This window comes from Drosophila biarmipes, chromosome X, assembly GCF_025231255.1.
Source record: "Drosophila biarmipes strain raj3 chromosome X, RU_DBia_V1.1, whole genome shotgun sequence".
Taxonomy (NCBI): Eukaryota; Metazoa; Arthropoda; class Insecta; order Diptera; family Drosophilidae; genus Drosophila; species Drosophila biarmipes.
Window position 1 is genome coordinate 23,587,864 of NC_066611.1, and position 19,035 is coordinate 23,606,898.

At 43.8% G+C, this 19,035-nt stretch overlaps 2 protein-coding genes across 2 annotated transcripts in view; both read left to right on the top strand.

Annotated features, from left to right (window-relative positions):
- Positions 1 to 792: 792 nt before the first annotated feature.
- LOC108023480 (obg-like ATPase 1) lies at positions 793 to 5,469 on the top strand. The gene is made up of 6 exons (XM_017093001.3): positions 793 to 850; positions 920 to 960; positions 1,068 to 1,266; positions 3,685 to 3,745; positions 3,927 to 4,308; positions 4,534 to 5,469. Exons 3-6 carry the CDS (start codon positions 1,086 to 1,088, stop codon positions 5,101 to 5,103), a joined length of 1,194 nt encoding a protein of 397 aa, XP_016948490.1. The 5' UTR covers positions 793 to 850; positions 920 to 960; positions 1,068 to 1,085; the 3' UTR covers positions 5,104 to 5,469.
- A 1,076-nt stretch (positions 5,470 to 6,545) lies between these two features.
- Positions 6,546 to 19,035, top strand: part of LOC108023753 (carbonic anhydrase-related protein 10) — a 73,401-nt gene continuing 60,911 nt past the window's right edge. Inside the window, exon 1 of the mRNA XM_044093513.2 lies at positions 6,546 to 7,164. The gene's annotated coding sequence lies outside the window, so the exon portion shown is untranslated. The remainder of the gene's footprint in view (positions 7,165 to 19,035) is intronic.

The window sequence follows — 19,035 nt, forward strand, 5'->3', positions numbered from 1 at the left end:
TGTGGCAAATGTCATGGTGCAAAGGATACATGAATATCTTATACTAAATAGTCTAACAAATACGTATATATTTTTTAATCATTTTATTAAATATTTTATATTATTTATGAAAAAAGAAAATAATAATTAAATTATAAGCCAAACATAACCTTCACTGTAAGCCATCAAATGCAATTATTATAACTTTTAAGGTATGGAATAACACGACCAATTAAGTTGTTTTTCGTATTGTATAATATTAGATTCTTAATCAATTGCCAAGAACATCAAAAAATGTGTAAACATAGATTTATGTTAACTTTTGGTAGAGAATCCAGAGACGATTTTATACATTCCCAATTAGCAGATATATAAGTACCATATTTAATATAAGCTCACAAACATGATATTATAATTTGACAGACCTTAATATATACGCGCAAGTATTTTCAAATATTGTCACAGGTAAGATTCGCTTTAAAACATATTTTTAAACGCCATAAGCCAATGTTCTTAGCCATTAAAGCATGTGCTTTGCTTTAATGGCTAAGAACATTGGCTTATGCACAGACAAACTGATGGGTGAGTAAGTGAGCCGTTGCAGATGCACATTAATTCGCAGAACCTGAAGAAGGACGCACAAATTCCACAGACCTAATAGCACAGCCCTCGGGGCAAATTCAAATTGCGCGCCCGGCCAGTGGCGCCCCCTGCCGCCCGCGGCGCCAAGCAGAGGCCTCCCGTTTCCCCCGTCCGGGGGCGCCAGCTGCGGTGCAACCCTGCGTGCGACAGCTGATTGCCTGTCGCCCTCTCGCTCGCTCTCTTTCCTTCCACGCCGTCAGCCGCAAAACCTGCGGACGCCGAAATATTCGTAAATATTTGTAAATAGCAGGGCCAAAGTTCAGCCGAAAGCCACTAACCCTGCCCTTCACACCGACAGCTGCAGCCGGAGTTCAGTTTCCGGAGCTCCAACGCGAAAAGGTGAGCGCTGGGCCAGCAGCCGGCAGAGTGAGGTTATGTGCGCCGCCCTCGGGAGTCCCAAAAATAAGACTAATTATGCTGATACACCCGTCTCTCGATCCCCGCAGACATACGCACCCAGCAAGATGCCGCCGAAGAAGCACGACGAGCCGGAGCGCAAGCCGCTGATCGGCAGAATCGGCACCAACCTGCGAATCGGCATCGTCGGCGTCCCCAACGTGGGCAAGTCCACCTTCTTCAACGTCCTGACCCAGAGCGCCGCCCCCGCGGAGAACTTCCCCTTCTGCACCATCAAGCCGAATGAGAATAAGTATCCCAACCCACTCGCACACATTTGCCCCGGCGCACATGCAGCCGGCCAATTACCAGGCCCAGCTGCGGGCGGCGGCAATTTCCTCGATCATTGTAATCTTCGCGTGGAATTTAATTTTATGCCCGCCGCTGCGGCGCAGCAATGGCCTCCAGGAGCAGCCGCCGCCGCTTCTAATTCCAAATTGCTCTCTCGACTGGACCTTCTAAAATAGCCACAGTGGAGCCCCGGTAAGGCGGAGGCCTTACTCCGGCAGGGAAAGTCTTTAAAGTGCACAGTCTAGAGGCTTCAGGACCCTAAGGTAGAACCAACCACAATTGCAACGCGGAAAATCGTTTGTATATGGTCCAAATCAGGCCTACCTATCGGTCCTATGCATTTATCTGAGCGAAAAGAGGTGTCGCCTTAGATACTCTTAGATACACTTAGATATTCTATTTTCGTAATCTCATAGGATTCCCCTTTGAGTTTGCCTTACATTCTACATAAAAATATGGTCAATTTTCAATGGTTTCCGAAATAGGACCCCAAAACGGATCGTGCAGATCCCATAACTCGGGTAATTGCATCCCGATTTTGAAGGTTGATGCCTCTATGAGTTTGTGGTAGAATTCTCTAAAATTTTACATTAAAATATGTATCTTTAAAAATGGTCAAAATTTCAACCCATTTTTATGTTCGATTTTTGCGTGTATTCCAATGGTTTTTGGTATAGGACCCCAAAACTGAGCTTCCAGATGCCATATCTTGAGTAATTGCATCCCGATTTTGAAGATTAATGCCTCTATGAGTTTGCGGTTGAATTTTCTAATATTCTACATCAAAATATGTCCCTTTAACGATGGTCAAAATTTTGACCCATTTTCATGTTCGATTTTTCCGTACTTCCAATGGTTTCCGGCATAGGACCCCAAAACTGAGCTTCCAGATCCCATATCTCGAGTAATTGCATCCCGATTTTGAAGTATGATGCCTCTATGAGTTTGTGGTAGAATTATCTAATATTCTACATCAAAATATTACTCTTTACTGATGGTCAAAATTTTGACCCACTTTCATGTTCGATTTTTCCGTATTTCCAATAGTATCCGGAATAAGACTCCAAAACGGAGCTTCCAGAACCCATAACTTGGGCAGTACCATCCCGATTTTAAAGATTTATGCCTCTATGAGTTTGTGGTTGAATTATCTAATATTATACATCAAAATATTACTCTTTACTGATGGTCAAAATTTTTACCCACTTTCATGTTCGATTTTTCCGTATTTCCAATGGTTTTTGGTATAGGACCCCAAAACTGAGCTTCTAGATCCCATAACTCGGGTAATTGCATCCCGATTTTGAAGGTTGATGCCTCTATGAGTTTGTGGTAGAATTCTCTAAAATTTTACATCAAAATATGTCTCTTTAAAGATGGTCAAAATTTTGACCCACTTTCATGTTCGATTTTTCCGTATTTCCAATAGTATCCGGAATAAGACTCCAAAACGGAGCTTCCAGAACCCATAACTTGGGCAATACCATCCCGATTTTAAAGATTTATGCCTCTATGAGTTTGTGGTTGAATTATCTAATATCCTACATCAAAATATTTCACTTTAGGGACGGTCAAAATTTTGACTCAGTTTCGTGGTCGATTTTTGCTTGTATTCTAATGGTTTCCAAAAGAGGACCCCAAAACTTAGCTTCATAACTTCGGTAATGGTATCCCGATTTTGTTGTTACCTCTATGAGTTCTCTAATATATTACATTAACTGTTTTCTCTTTAAAAAGTTAAAATTTTGGCCCATTTTCATGCTAGACTTTTTCGTCATCCCAATAAATTTTAGAATGGGACCTTAAATGTGAACTTATGCAGTCCATAGCTTGAGTTTTATCATACTGATTTTCTAGTGGGTGCCTCTATGAGTTTGTGAGTGAATTCCCTATTAATGTATAATACAATTTTTTTATAACGTTTTCATTTAGGACTTCAGAATTTCCATTGGAAATTTTCAAATTAGTACAACAATTTCTACTGAACCTCATAAATACCCTCAAAGATCTAAGTATAAACACGCTCCACTGTATTTCGCGTTGTGGGCGTGTCGTGGCCTTAGCAATTTTATCAGATCCAGTTCCCAATATGCAAATTGCCCCCGCCTTCGGTTCGGTTCGCTTCGGTTTCATTTTCTTGGGCTTTTTATTTGTGAGCGACTTCATTTTGGTTTCGCTGCCCCTTGCGGATGGCGCAAAATTATAGAAAATTGCCATGATTGGCCCGCGATGCTGCCGGCCTGCCGGGCAGTCAGTCAATCTGGCGATGTTTTTTCAGCTCTTTGTATTTTTGTATTTTTGCATCCAGCCAAACCCGACTAACATGCGTCTTAACCGCTTTTTCCATGTGGTGCTGCCCCTTTGCCTTGCCCTCACGTCGTGTCCCCGTGCCCGATGAGCGGTTCGACTACCTGGTGGACTACCACAAGCCGGCTAGGTGAGTTTTTAAAAGGATCCAAGTCCTTTGTTTTAGTTTGGCTTTGCTTTTAAACTACATTCTGTGCACTTAAAACAAGTTCCGGAACTTGTGCACTTCACTTTTGCTTGCCTCTTGCTTGTTAAGTTAAAAAGTACCTACAAAATTAATGCATCCATCAAAAAACTATAAAAAAAACTAGTGTGGTGCCCGCCTATCTGAACGTCGTGGACATTGCCGGCCTGGTCAAGGGCGCCGCCGAGGGTCAGGGTCTGGGCAACGACTTCCTCTCGCACATCAGCGCCTGCGATGCCATCTTCCACCTGTGCCGCGCCTTCGAGGACCCGGATGTGACCCACGTCGAGGGCGAGGTGGACCCCGTGCGCGACCTGGAGATCATCTCCGAGGAGCTGCGCCTCAAGGACGAGGAGAATCTCCTCAAGAACCTGGACAAACTGGAGAAGGTGGTGGCCCGCGGCGGCGACAAGAAGCTGAAGCCCGAATACGACTCGATGGTCAAGATCAAGGAGATCCTCGTCGACCAGAAGCGTCATCTGCGCTTCGAGGACTGGAACGCCCATGATGTGAGTGCGAAAAAATCCACTTAAGGGAGATCTTAGCTTGCAAATCCTTTCTGTAGCATCTTCACTTCCTAAAGCCTTTTAAAACATTTGTGTATGTGCTTACGTATTTTGCATTCTAAATACTTTGTCACTGCAAATTGCCAGTCTTTCCTGTGGACTTTTTCGTGTGACCTTGTGATTTGCCATCTCGTTCTTGTTAACGCTGCCACTTCTTCGCTCTTTCAGATTGAGGCGCTGAACAAGTATCTGTTCCTGACCTCCAAGCCGGTCATCTACCTGGTGAACCTCTCCGACAAGGACTTCATCCGCAAGAAGAACAAGTGGCTGCCGAAGATCAAGGAGTGGATCGACAAGAACGATCCAGGAGCCCTGCTGATCCCCTTCTCCGGGGCCTTCGAGCAGCAGCTGTCCGAGAAGGACGAGCTGGAGCGCAAGGCCTACGAGACGGAGACCAAGTGCAAGAGCATGCTGGAGAAGATCATCGTGACGGGCTACAAGGGCCTGCAGCTGGAGTACTTCTTCACCGCCGGACCGGATGAGGTGAAGGCCTGGACCGTGCAGAAGGGCACCAAGGCCCCGCAGGCCGCCGGTCGGATTCACACCGATTTCGAGAAGGGCTTCATCATGGCCGAGGTGATGCACTTCGAGGACTTCAAGTCGGAGGGCAGCGAGGCGAATGCCAAGGCCGCCGGCAAGTACCGCCAGCAGGGACGCAACTACACCGTCGAGGACGGCGACATCATCTTCTTCAAGTTCAACGCCGGCGCCGGCCTGAAGGACGCCAAGAAGAAATGATACCGCCTGGCCATGCTGATCGCTATGTCCACCGTTCTGTACATTAACTTGATCTTATACTCCCAGATGTTTCGCTTCGCCAGAGGCTAGCCCTCGACGCCCATGCCGATGCCCTCACTCTCACGCTCGAGGCCCCAAACATGCATTTTGAATTTCCTTTTTTTTGTACGCTATGTTAACACGCTTATGACACACACTCAACCGTGGTTTGTTGTTGAATCGGGCGGGATTTGATATGAACCCATTTCGTACGACTTTTTGGAGGATATACACTTAAAGAAAGTCGTTTTTAGGAACGTGCGCCTGACAAAGGAATACCTTTAAATAAAAACCGAAATATCCAACTTGTTATGACACTAACTTGAATTCTCTTCAACTGACTGGATTCGTTTCGAAAGTGAGGGTAGTCCATAGAAAAAAGGAATTTTATATTATATTTATGATACCAATCATCTTCAGAATAAACCCAGTTAGTTACACGTTAAGCTAGTGTCATAAGGGATTACTTAAAAATGGTATAGGGGTTGACATTTGTATACTTTTGAAAATTGGAATAAAGCAAGGATGGCTGAGAGGTATACCCCTATAGTTGGGCATTCTTTTCGTACCCGTTGGACCCTGCCCAAAATAAACAGTAAGCATCGACGTCTCCCCCGTTGTCAGGCAATGACAGTCTGGCAAGCAAAGCCTCGGCTTTCTGTTGCTTCGCTGGGGCAAAACTTTTTAATCATGCTGCAAAGTTGCTGGAAACACCTGTGCAAACCTCTTTGGCACCAGAAACCAGAGCCACCAAAAGCGGCCAAGTGCAAGGGGCGGCGGCTCAAAGACTCCGGGGGGCGGCCATGTGGTGCTGTGCAAATGCAGCTGCATCCAGCACACAAAGGATCGGCTGGTTTGGATGGTTTGGGTGGTTTGGGGGGTTGGTGGTTGACTCTGGTCGCAGCGGCAACTTGCTAAGCACATAATTTGGTTTACCGCATTGCCAAACATGCGCCGCCAGAAACACGCATAGCCCCCAAATCCCAGCCGGAACCCCTTTTCGGTTGGGTTTTCGGGCTCTGTTAATCTTTGCCGAAAGAAACTTTTCTTGTGCACTGTGTCCGGACTGCGGAATTTGGGGTTACCATTTGAAATATTCAAACTATTGTGTGTTGGAAGATATATAGATATTTTGGAAAAATTAAAAAGTAAGTTCTTGAATCAGTTTATTTCTGGCTTGATAACTCTATAAGGAGACTTTAAAATGTTCATTATTTTTTTGGAATCTACAACAAATCAGTTTACTTCTTGGTGAATATCTCTAAATTTTCCATAAGCTCTTATATTTTATAATGTACCTTCACAATTATGTTTTTAAAACTCACACTAACCTTGGCAAGTGTATAACTGACATTAAGAACTTTCAGTTGCTAAGCAAATTACTTCATAATTATATTCTAGTGCATCAGAGAATCGCAATCGTAGTATTTTTAAAAGTGTACTAGGGACTTTGAAAATGTATTTTCTTTTAATTTTTATTAAACAGGTAATGTTAACATTGCTATTCACCCAGTATCTTTTATGTACACCACTAATTTCTGGCTTATTTCTTATCCCCAGCTCCACCGTGCCAGCTGCATCCTTGTGTGTTGGCTGCAAAAGTTTTTGCGTGAGCCCGACAACTTTTCATATGAAATGTGCAAAATTACACACTCCCCCGGCCGAAAGAAACGAGCCGACAAAAATATTTTGAATGTTTTATTAGCTCAGAGCTGGCCAGAAAGGGGGCGTGGCAGTTGCGGCGAAATGGAGAGCGGAGAAGTGCAATTTCAGTGGATTTGTAGTTAATTAAAGTGTAATGTCTGCCCGAGCGGAGGATGGGAAGAGGAGCGGGATCAGGAGCAGGCGAGTCGGGGTGCCACCGTTGACAAGGCCCATCAGAGGAGCGTGAAATATGGCCACTTTAGAGTCCGGCCAAATGGCCCGTTTGCCGTGGAACTGCTCTGCCCTCGACGTCCGTCAACAAAGGGGCAAACACAAATCATTCGAAATACAACGAGCCGGAGTAGGTGTGATTTTCAGGTGAGCGACTAGAGAAGTACCCTGAGTGGGTTGCTATTTATAAAAAAGTTTGTGAAACTGCTGGTAGATCTCTCTGGAGGCTTTTATTAATTATTTATTTATTTTTTAATTTGTTTATGTTTGAAAAATAATTGTACCTAAAATACCTCTCGAAAATATTTTTATAAATTTTACATTCTTGATAAATTATGATATTCTTCTGGAAAATGTTGTTCTACATTGAATATGACTCAGAAATTATTGTATTCTTTAAGAAAATATTTTTATAAAGTAATATATTTTCGTACACAGTTAAAAAATATAATGAAATTATCATTAAAAATGGTAAATTTAAGTATTTATTTTGTAATGTCCCTTACAAAAATGTCCGAAAAGAAGAGTAGGAAAAAACGAATAGTTTTTGTGGTCTGTTTTCTAAGATTTGTATTAAAAAAACATGTATCTCTTTATTTCAATTCTTCCTTTATATGAAATCATAAACTTTGTTTCGGTTATTATCGACACATTTTAACCTTTATATCCTAGAAATTAAATATTTTCGAAAATGGCACAGCAGAATATATTACCAAAATACTCGAAAATCTGCAGATTAGATTTTTCAAAGATAAGGATGCCCTAGTCGTGGGGTTTCCCCGTCCTGCGGCCCCGTCACTCATGCACTCAATTCAGAAATTCATTCAATTCAATTGAAAAATGGCGCTGAATATTTGACGCATGCAAAACGGGGCGTTAGAGCGGCAGTGGGTGGGCGGGGCGTGGCACGCCGTCAGCATCAACTGTCACTTGCAGGGCATCGTGGGCAGCAAAGCGTTAAAAATGACTGTCATAAATTAATGAGCGACGCGGCGTTCGAGTGACGCATCGGAATTGAATTGAATATATTTTTCGCTGAATTGGCATTCATTATTCATTTACAGCTGTCTCCAGACACTCGCTGGGCTATCTGTAGGCAAGCCGTTCTATTTCGAATACCTTTAATTGCTTGTAAAAAGTGCAATGCACCGTAAGCTGCAGCCTCGCCCCCGTCGTCTCAATTTCAATCCCAATCTGGCCGTAAACGTGACAATAATATAAATCAGCAGATTGTGCCGCTCTCGATGGGCCCCGGAATGGGGAGACCCGGAACCTTATCGTCATAATCACGTCGAGGAGCCCCTGCCCACTGCCGCCCCCGTACCATTATGATCATTATCGTCGGCGTAGCCCCGTCATCATCGCTGTTCCTGTCGTCTATGCCGGCATTTAACTTAATGCCCACATGCGGCGACAGCGTAAAACGATTTGAGTCCCGGATTAGATCCCCAGCTGCAGCAACAGTAGTCACAGGGGCGGGGGTCACGGGGTCGCCCGGGGCCTCGGGGGGTCAAGGGTCACGACTCGCGGGTGGCGGTGAGCGTTGCAGGCAAGGTAAAACGTGCCGTTCATGGAAATAAAGCGTGTAATTGTTTTGGCAGCTGCCGAAACGTTTTAACAGCTAATTAAGAAGCCATCAGACGGAGGAAAATGGCAGGAGAAAGTGAAGAGAAAGCTGCGGGGACGGCGGAAATGAAGTACCTGCAGAATGGCAAATGCTTGGTTTAAGGTGATCTCATTTAACGATAAACAAGGGCCCTCTTCATAGGTTGGATTTATTTGTGGGAATTTCAAGTAGCAAAGTGCGCCATAGAAGACTGGCAATTTCCTCTCCTAGGTCAATAAAGTTAGCAGCTTTGAAGCTAAAACTTGTAACTTTGAGGGCACATTATTGGGAAATTCAAATACCAACTTTTTGAGGTGTCTCTTTTTGAAACCGGTTTCCAATTAGCAAAGTTATTGCCTCTAGAAGTAGAAGTTTAGGTCACTTTGTTGTTAGTCGCCTCTATCTACTGCGCCATGTTTTGGGCCACGATGTGCGTAAGATCTGCGATTCCTTTATCGCCAATCCTAGTGAGTGCCCACTGCCAGTTGGATGGATTGCAATCCTCACTGCACTTAGCCGCATGAATCTTCCAGGGCCTTTGGAAACTGGGCAGACTTCTGACTGACGAGTTGATTCGGCAAAGCCGCAGCCGGCAGAGCAATCTCATTAACACCTTCTGCCGGGCCGCCCCACTCGAGTAATTAAATTCTCTGGGCGGAGAAGGCTCCCGGCTCCGGGCTCCGGGCTGCCGGCTCACGACTCCCGACTTTCGTTTTCTCCCTTAAGACTAATAAGTGGGAGATCAGCCGACGGTCCGTGGAAATTTTCGTTGGCCTCCCTGAAGCTGAAAACTGAAATCGGAACGCTGAAATCCAAAAGCCGAAAGTCAGCGCTGGAAAACAATACATTAAGCGACTTTCAATCTCCCAGTGGGTGGTCTCAGTGTCTGTGTGTGCGTGGGTGTGCCCCGGTGTGTGTGCAAACAGACTCACCCACACAGCGAGGCGCGCACACGTATGGCACCGGAAAATGTGTTCATTTCCGGTGTCAGTGTCAGAGGCAACAATGGGGCAGCATCTCGCCAACTTTTGCCCGCCGTGACTTTGATGAAAAATCGCGAAGCTGACGCTGCCAGTCGACCCCTGAAACGTGTGTGTCCTTGGTGAAGGCAGCGTGATGCGATGTATGTAGGCGTTCTTTAGAAGTGGTTGACAGGATCTTTTTCCTTATTTACCAATATTAAAGTTGAAAAAAAACGTTCTGCTTTAGAAGCGCACTAAAGAAAAAAATTGAAATAAATTCAAATGAGGATTAAACCCACAGTTTCACTTTTAAAATCTCTAATAACGGTTCCTAAAAGTAGGCAACGAAAAAGTAACATATTTCTAAGTGAAATAGTTGGAACTGTTGCATAATTTTGAGCATTTCAAGCGACTTTTGGGAACTCTTGACATTTTATACTTCTCGGTAACTTTAAGCAGTTTGCCATCTCTAGTACCTACACACACACACTCTCGACTCCCTTATGTGCGATGCACTTCATTCAGGCGAAAAGAGAAGAGACATCATAATAATGTGGCCCATGTGGAAAACAAAGCAAACAAGCAAACAAAACCCAACCAACAAGTGAGCAGACAAAAAGAGTCGGTAGAATGCCAAAAAGTAGGCAACACATCCTATCGCACACTCCCACTCACACACAGACTCGCAGAAAGAGAGCCGCCCAAATGCAGCAAATATTTTTAATTTCCTGTTATACATATGCAACCCATAAAAGAAGACGGAAAGGGGGGCAAGTAAGGCAACCGCAAAGTATAGTTATGCCCCCATACCATCCATGTGTGTGGGCTTATGAGTTAGGAACCCGTAATTAAAAGTAGCACAGGTACCGAGAACCCATAATGGAAATAATGTAATTTGGCGTAGAACAAAGTAACTCAATAACTATTAAAGCTGAATGGAGTGCAACTAGAAAGCGGGCTGAATGATAGCAATCTAAATTAAGAATGTGCGGTCTGTTCACATATTTTGCTACAGACTTTAAATTGGCTTTAAGGTCTTCTTGTTCCAAAAGGAAACTTTTCTGGTGTGTCTTAATTAATATTTTATTACTGATCTACTCTTTCTTAGGCCCATATTTTGAAAAATTCTTACTTTTGTTATATATAACAAGGGCAAGAAAGTGCTTCAAAGTAGGCAACAAAACATTCTTATTTGGGATGTAAATAACAAAGGCAAGAAAGAGCATGAAAGTAGGCAATAAAACTGTTTGAATTCGAGTGACAACGCCAATTTTTGTTTGCGTACTTATTGGTACCAGTGTAAGTTATTTGAAGCCCTGTTCTAGCACCCCCATATAATGATATTTTGTTTTACACTTGGGACTGATTACTGTTTTTTTCAAGACCCACCTTTAACTTTCCCCTGCTTTTCTCCTGCTTAAAGTTTTAATTCGCTTTCCTCGACTTTTCGATTGCATTTACCGCGAGTGTCGTCGGGCGATCTCAGGCATGACTAATAAGGAGCCAAGTGGGGGCTTTTCATGCTCGACTGGGTCATCGATGGAGCCTCTGCCCCTGCCTCCTGAGCTGCCACGCCCCTGTTCTGCCTTGTCCACCGCCCCCAAATGGGCCGGCCAATGTGTGTGGCTGTAAAGTTATTTATGGCCAACTCCCTCGGCTTCCATATGCCTGATTTATGGCTGTTATTGAAAAATTCGTAGTGCAGCTTTTAATTATGAGGCGAGGTGCAAACAGAACTGGGAAATACATATAAAAGAGCAGAAAAATAAACAGGGAACAAGGCATTGAGTGGATGGTGCTGACTGCAAATCCCCTGGCAAACAAATAAATTGGAAACTGGGCAAAAGTGAACCAGAAATTATGTGACTCTGGGGAACCACGGCGAACAGTGTACCGAAAACTACGTACGAGTGTCACGGCTGCGAAATTAGTGTTCATTTTATTTTTACTTACTTATATTCTTTATTTTTTTGCGCTTCCAGAATGTTACTTGTGTGGCGCCGTGTGCGTTTTAATTTGCCGGAAATGAAGCGGGCATAAAAAAGCTGCCTCTCCCCCAAAAAAATAAAGAAAAGAAAGGCAGAGAAAAAGCAAAGGAGCTTGGAGACAAAACGAGTTACATGGCAAAACACGCGCCATTGCACAAAAGTGGGTGGTGGGAGGCGGTGGGCGGTACAAAGTAGGGGGGGGTCCCAAGGACGGGGGTGGGTGCCGTGTGACATGCATGGCGCAAGTGTTTTAACACAATTTAATATGGCCCGACTATGACGACAGGGACAACGGGAGATGACACTGTGCGGAAAAGCGGAGGAAGAGCAGGGGAGAGGGGGGGGGGCAAAGCGGAGGAGAAGCAGGGAAAAGCGGGCAAAGGGAAAGCCCGAACGGAGACAACTTTTCCCAGCGATGACATGCACCAGAGCCAGATAATGTGAGCGCTCGACGAGGCCCAAGATGGAAACAACGCCCAGTCCACAAACCACCTCACAAGAACACTGTCAAAAACTTCGCTTCACATTTTGCGAACAGTTCAAAAGTCAGTTATACACATCATAAAAATAGTCACAAATTATGATGACATATCGATAACGAATAAAATAGAATTTTTATTTATTTTCTGTTGCTTACAAAATTGTAAGATGTTATTAAAGTACCCCTATTGTTGGAAAAAAATATTTACAAGATAATTTTAAAAAAATATTTATTTATGTAACAACATTTTTTCCGGTGCACACAATTCAGCGCCCGGCAAACGACAACGTTGTTGTTGATAATGTGCATGGGAGGTTGGCAGTGGGGGCAGCGGTGGGGCGGGGCGAAAGGGGGTCGCACACCCATGCAACGTTATTAAATCATAAAGCGCAAGCTGCCGCCGTCTGATGTTCGCCCCCACATTAGGGTCCTTCGAACAGAACAAATAACAATGATAAGCTTATAGATGGGGTTTTTAAAATGAACCCTCCATACACAAGCAGGTTAATAAATGGGGGAAAACAAGATTATACGCAATCAAAATACCACGCACTTTGCTAATCCCAAGGGCTTTCGCGTTGCCGCACTTAGCAACGCTTTAAGGCACATGTGAATATCGCACAAGAACTTAAGTTTGGAACAAATTTTAGTCAGGAATCATTCCACTGTAGTGCTCCTGTTGTGTGCTAAAAAGAGTCGGACGTTTCGGACAGCAAAGTGCGTCGGGAATCGGAAGCTGTCAAAGGAAAGGGGGTTTCAAAGTCCCCATTTGTCCAAGTGTTAATTGAGTTCAACGATACGAGATCAGGAAAAACGATAGTGCATTGGGCCGAAAGAAAGTCCAAGGCATAGCTCGTTGATCTCGTCCGAAGTCAGGACTACGGATTGAACACTTTTGTACACTCGCAGAAAAAATTCACAAAAAATGCTATCTTAACTATTTGGTTTAAGAGGTGCAGCTTTAAAAAACACAGATCTTAATATTTAGTTATGTATTTTCTTGAGCTGCTGCTTAAATAGCTCTACTTTAATTTTTAATGATTTGCTTCGAAATATTTCCCAGCCCGTAGTATTCATATAACTTATCCTAAAAATGAAACTTGGAAGTAAAAATATAACAGCGTAGATTTGTTAAACAGGTACATAATAACATACCTAATAAATATTTATTTTTTAACGGGAAAAGCAAGATAAGAATTCAAATTGTAGTTAGTGACCTGGCAGATATAACATCTTTCAAAATCCGGCTCGAAGGACCATATGCAGTGTTTGAATTAGGGATATTCTCGTGCTTCGAATTCTGCCCTTTGCTCAAAGCTGTAGCAAAGATCAGGTTTAAAAGAAGAACAGAAAGAAGTAGACTCGCGAGGTTCCAAGATTTATTCACCAATTTGCCAAGTTGTATTGTAAAACTAATAAATTGTCGCCGCTAACTTGAATAATGTGTGAGGAGGACTCTCGGGGTGTGCGTGAGTGTGCGAGGGGCAAGTGTCTGTGTGGGAAAAGTATCTGTGTGAGGCCAAGTATCTGTGTGGGAAAAGTATCTGCGTCTGCTGTTGGAGGCGGCACAATTATTATCCTGCTCGGTTGGCTGGCTTTCCTGGCAGCCAAAAGAGCGGGCCGTGGCATAACTTTTAAATAAACTTTCATAATTTTGCATACTTGAGATAACAAATTGCATGTTGCAAGTCGTTTCCGCCCCACAGTATCCCCGTCTCTCTCTCCCCTTCTCGCCGTCTCTTTCTCTTTCTGGGCCGAGTGCATTTGTTGTTTGGTTCGTAAGTTGTAAACTTTAAATTAGATTGTTTCTTGGCTCTATGTTTCTATTTCAGAGTCCCTAGTCCGAGCCGCCCGCTGGTGTATTAGGACTTGTTTTTTATGTAGCTCTGGGAGATCGATTGACCTTTGATCTCTGATAAGAGAGCCAGTAATCGTGGGCTTGATATGTGAAAAACATTCTAAAAATCATTTACCATTCAATTCTGTCTATTTAAGCTATTATAACGAAGCCTATGGTATTGCGATAGTATATAATATTTAACATAACCATATTTTCACCCCTTTTTGTCTATCTGTGTATCCGCAAAGGAAGCTCGAATGCTTTTTGGTTCACTGCTGGGCCCAAGAACACTCGAAATGTGGGTGCGGTTGAAGTGTAATTAAATTCACCAAATTGCAGTTTAAACAGCAGCCGATTATATTAATTTCATATCATTGCACGGACTACCCGAAACAGAAACACACGAAAGGGGCGGCGGAGTCAGAGCAATTAGCAAACTGTGGGTGGTTCATTAGTTACACACACCCGCCTTGAGGCCAGACAAAAAGGCAATTAACAAAGATTTTGTGGCCAATAGTTGTCAACAGATTGTTTAATTTGTGCCGAGTGTGCCAACAACAAAGGCAGGCTTGTAGCCCGGACCGGGCCAGGCCGAACCAGGCCAGCCCACTGACCAAATGGCCAACTAACCAAACACATGCTGCGACACACACAATATAATGTCATATTTAGCACAGGCCGTCCTGCGCTTCTTGTACCTTGGTTTTGTGGCGCCCAAGGGCATGGGGATATTATGTTAAGGATATCCATAAAGTAGTTAAAAATATATTCTTTTCGAGTGGCTATAAGTGGCCTCATTCCGGAGCGGTAGGGGCTTGTTAGAATGAGAAACAAAAGTAATCTATAAAATACTTGATGAGTAACACTATTCCTTAAACACATAAACTAGAGAATTCCCAACCAAACTCTGAAATCACAAAAATGACCGTTGGAGATCCGGCTCGAGGGACCATATAAGTAGTATTTCCCCTAATCATTAATTGAATTAGACTGTAATGAAGTTTTTTTAAAATATGATGAAAACCATAAAACAAGTTGGGAAAGAATGCCCTTAGGAAGAAAAGGAGAAGTTATAGCTTCCGGGATCCGGCTCGAAGGACCATACTCTTCTCCCAGTGTCTAACTTAATCAGCGATCGTAGCTGCCCGGCGAGTGAAAATTCCCTTTTTCTTGAAGAGCCCTTGGGCTGGCAGTGGAAAATTCGGAATTGAGTAAACTGACCCTCGTGGGTGACTCGATGGGAGTTTTGTTGTTCTTTCGACCCCCTCCTCGGGGGTTAAGCAGCCCCCGTGCGATACGGCGGTCCACATGCCGTCAAACTCGCTGCACTTGGCAAAGTTTTGGGGCCAGAAAACCGCAGCAAAAGTGGCCCAAGCCCCGGAAGCCCCCTTTGCACCCGCCCATGCAAGTGCATGTCGATATGCAGAGTGCGTCGGGGTGGGGGTTCAAAGTGTCAAGTCGGAGACATGCATAACTGTATAGATATGGACAAAGACTGTGAAGTTCGTGGCTGTTCTGTTTCTGTTCAGTTTCGGTTTCAGCCTGGGCATATGTCTTAATTTTTGACCGAAGTTTGCCAAAAACCCCCCAGCCCATTTTCAGTTCCTGCCGCCGCTGCTGCTGCTGCTGCTGTTGTTGTTGGTGTTTGAAATAAACTTTAATGAGTTTTCTGCTTTTCAGCCACAAAAACCACTTAACCGGCACATATGCAAGCCGAGGGTCTCGGGAAAGCGGGGAAGCTGGAGAAACTTTAGCCGGCTCCAAACATTTTTGGCCAGCTAAGTTAACACCGTGCATATATTGGGGGCTTTAAATACAGGGGCACATGCATGTATGTGTATATATTTCACAGGCAATGACCAGCGGCAGGCAAAGAACAGAAAAAAGGCGGCAGCTAAAAATTTGAGCGCATGTAAATTTTTGTGGGGCAGGAAAAACAGGCAGGCAGCCCGGCGAAGTGGGGCAAAGGGGATGTGTGGCATAAGGCTGCTGCCTTTGCTCCGGCACAACCGACATTTATGGCCGGCAAATTTCCCGCTTAGTGCTAACCAATCAACTGTGGCAAGTCCACCAGTTCCATTTTCTGGGCCAGCAGTTCCAGCTCCTCCGATCCCGAATCCCACGCCCCACACCCCACATCCCATATATGAGTGCCGGTCCCAGCCTTTCGCCTCAGCTGCCGCTCCGCAAATTTAATTTCTGACTAACGACAGCTTGTCGTATGAGTAATGAATGCACTTTCAGGCCGTCCCTCTTGCCACCTTTTGTTCCATTTTTTGCGCTCAGCTAGCCAGGATTCAAATGTCTCTCGGCTAATAAAGCGGTCGTTCACTGGGAGGGGGCGGCAGTGGCAGGGGTGGGGAGGGGTCCCGGAAGGAGGCGTGGCAGGTCAGCATTGTCAAAGTTTTACGAGCGGTCAAGCTCGCGCATTTCAAGCGTCTTTCGCTTAATTACATTTGTTGCTCGCTCGGCTCAGCTAGCTGAATACCCTACAAAAAATGAATTGGGCTTCATGAATTACTAGGATTTTCACAAAGTGAATCTCAAACATTGTATTGATAAGTTGGTTTGTGTATACTACATTATTTTACACCAAAAACATTAAAAAACTTAGGAATAAAACCCATTTTTAATTAGCTTTTCTCGCTTTAAACATGTATACAGCTTATTAATAATAATTTTTATTATTTTTATTTAATTTCCTTAGTATTTTACTTTTTTTCGTATGCTAGTAATATACATTCTTGTTCGAAGGTTCCTTTCAGTCGTCATTTCCTTGCTTAAAAATGTCAAAAGCAGGAAACTTCCTTTAAAAATATTAAAATACATGATAGAAATCGAATGGATTTTCCCCGCTACAGGGTATCAGTGGACTCCATTTGGCAAAGCGAATGCGTTTTTGCCGCCACTTTCATAACTCTCTCAATATGGGCTGGCTGCCCCGCAAGTCGCCGCATGGCAGACCATGTACAGACATCTGTCGGTCGGTCGTTCCCCAGCCCCTGATTTTTGCCGGTTTTTTGCAGTGTTGGCCCTGCAATTACTTTGTGGCCAAAGCCAAAAACTAAATGTGAGCGCGACGCAGCTGCCGTTAGCATAAAGTAATCAAAAAAGTTTTGCTTTGTTGTGGGGCAGCACACCCATCATCATCACCACTGAAGCTGCAGAAATGCCCCAGCTTCAATATACTTGGCCACGGCATCTGTATAAGCGTATTTATTATTTCTATTATTCCACGGTCGAAAGTGCAACCTTGAGCCGGGCTAAATTCGGTACGAATGCAATAAAAAATTAATAACTTTTGCTCACCGATATCTGGCTCGTCTTGGCTTTCCCTTCTCTCTGGCTTCTTAACTTAATTGTACACTGACTGGCAGCGGAAACGGAAAATGGGAAAGCAGGAGCCAAAGCCAAGGCGACGTATAGAGTGCCAGGCAATTTGGTATTATTCGCACGTAATTCGATGAAATTTTAATAATCCAGCTACCAAGGTAATAAAGAACTTTTGGACATGTGGGGCTGAAGGCCGCTTCCTGCCTCACGTGTGCTGCCTTTTCAGGGGTAGCGGGGTATGCTGGGCCAAGCAATTGTTCAGCCGTTAATTAGTCAGAGTGGTAGAACATTTTGAGGTTTTGAATTATAAGACATTTTACCTAAGTTTACTACCTTTATTTGGTGTGAAGAGGAATAAAGTTTTCGGTGTTTTTTAATTTGGATTTAAGTTACTAAAAAGATATGTCTTGGTTAATTTTTTTTTTAACTGATTTTATATGGCCTAGACTTGATTTTAGTTTGATATTACATTTATTTTTAGTTAATTTTGTTATAAGTTCCTTACAATGATTTTTTTTATATTATTTAGAAATTATGTTCAGGGCTATAAATGCTAATTACTAATATTATATCCATTTCGACCGCCAGCCAGGGTATTTTGTGCCCTAATCTGCCACATTTCGAGGGCCTGACACCTGCAGGTCGCACCACCCAGCCACTCGCACCGCTCACACCACTTGCCCCACTACCGAACAACTTGATTGGGCTTTTGACTTGATTTCGCATTGATTGCAATTGCAATTTTAGCTTTGGCCGGCGAGCGGGGCGCGGGAAATTAATTAAAATTACTTACCGAACGGCAAACATTTCACTTGATTTCTCTATTATTGGGCGCCAATTAATTTGCTTAAATTTTCGTGCCGAACAAAACACGAGCAATGCTAAAAATTTAATTAAAACTGAGCAAACAAACAAACAGTCGGCGGCCAGCTAGTTAGTTCAGTTCAGTTGAGTTGAGTTCGGTTCGGTTCGGGATGGTCCACTTTGTAGCACTTTTCGGAGGTGGGGCTGCGGGCTGGGAGTTCTTCAGAACTCATCCTCCACGAGGCACAAGTGCAGTGCAAACACATGACGCATACGCCGTGGCGGCCCAAAAAGCGAATTGCATTTGTGGCAAATGGCAGCAAACTAAATTGCTCAAAAGAGCCAGCAGGGGCACACAAACAGAGTGAGTGTGTGGAAACTCGAAGCGGTTCTGGCCAAGACTGGCCAGAATCTCGGCACTCGGCACTCGACACTTGGCCAAACCCCCCAACCCCAGCGCCAACTCAAACTCAAACCAGGACCGTCCACTTCCTTGGTCTTATTAAAAGTTGCTGGCATTCTTGTGTTTACCTAGCACAAATGTCAAATCAGATGGAAAAATGCGCTCGAAATGCAGGCGGAGCGGAAGCCAGGACTCGGGACTCCGAATTCGGGAGGCAGGACCCGGACTCAGGTGCATCTGCCAGATACTTTTGAAAGAGCTGGCCAAACTGCAGAGCCCTCGGTTTAAGGTGTGATTTAATTTACGTTTTCCAAATATTTTTCCCTTGGTGTGAGTCCATATTTCCTTAATTTAAATTAAGTCCAATGAATGAGCTGGCAAAACTGCAGAGTTTGCAGTGTGAGAAATGCGAATTTCTCCTATGTTTCTTTAGCTTAAGTAAAGAACAATGAAGGAGCTGGCAAGGGTTTCCATCTCGAGAAGCTGAAGTTTTTATTTAATTTTGTAAAGACATTTTAACAACTGGATTTGGTTTATTTAATAAGGTGTAGTATTTTTTTGATCATGGTCCAAACAACTTACGTTTATATTTCTGAATTGA

Bases quoted from the DNA above. Each gene is read 5' to 3' on its own strand.
- LOC108023480 (XM_017093001.3), top strand. From the start codon at position 1,086: ATGCCGCCGAAGAAGCACGACGAGCCGGAGCGCAAGCCGCTGATCGGC. The intron at 1,267-3,684 runs ATAAGTATCCCA...CCTTGCCCTCAC, and splicing joins CACCATCAAGCCGAATGAGA to GTCGTGTCCCCGTGCCCGAT. The intron at 4,309-4,533 runs GTGAGTGCGAAA...TCGCTCTTTCAG, and splicing joins AGGACTGGAACGCCCATGAT to ATTGAGGCGCTGAACAAGTA.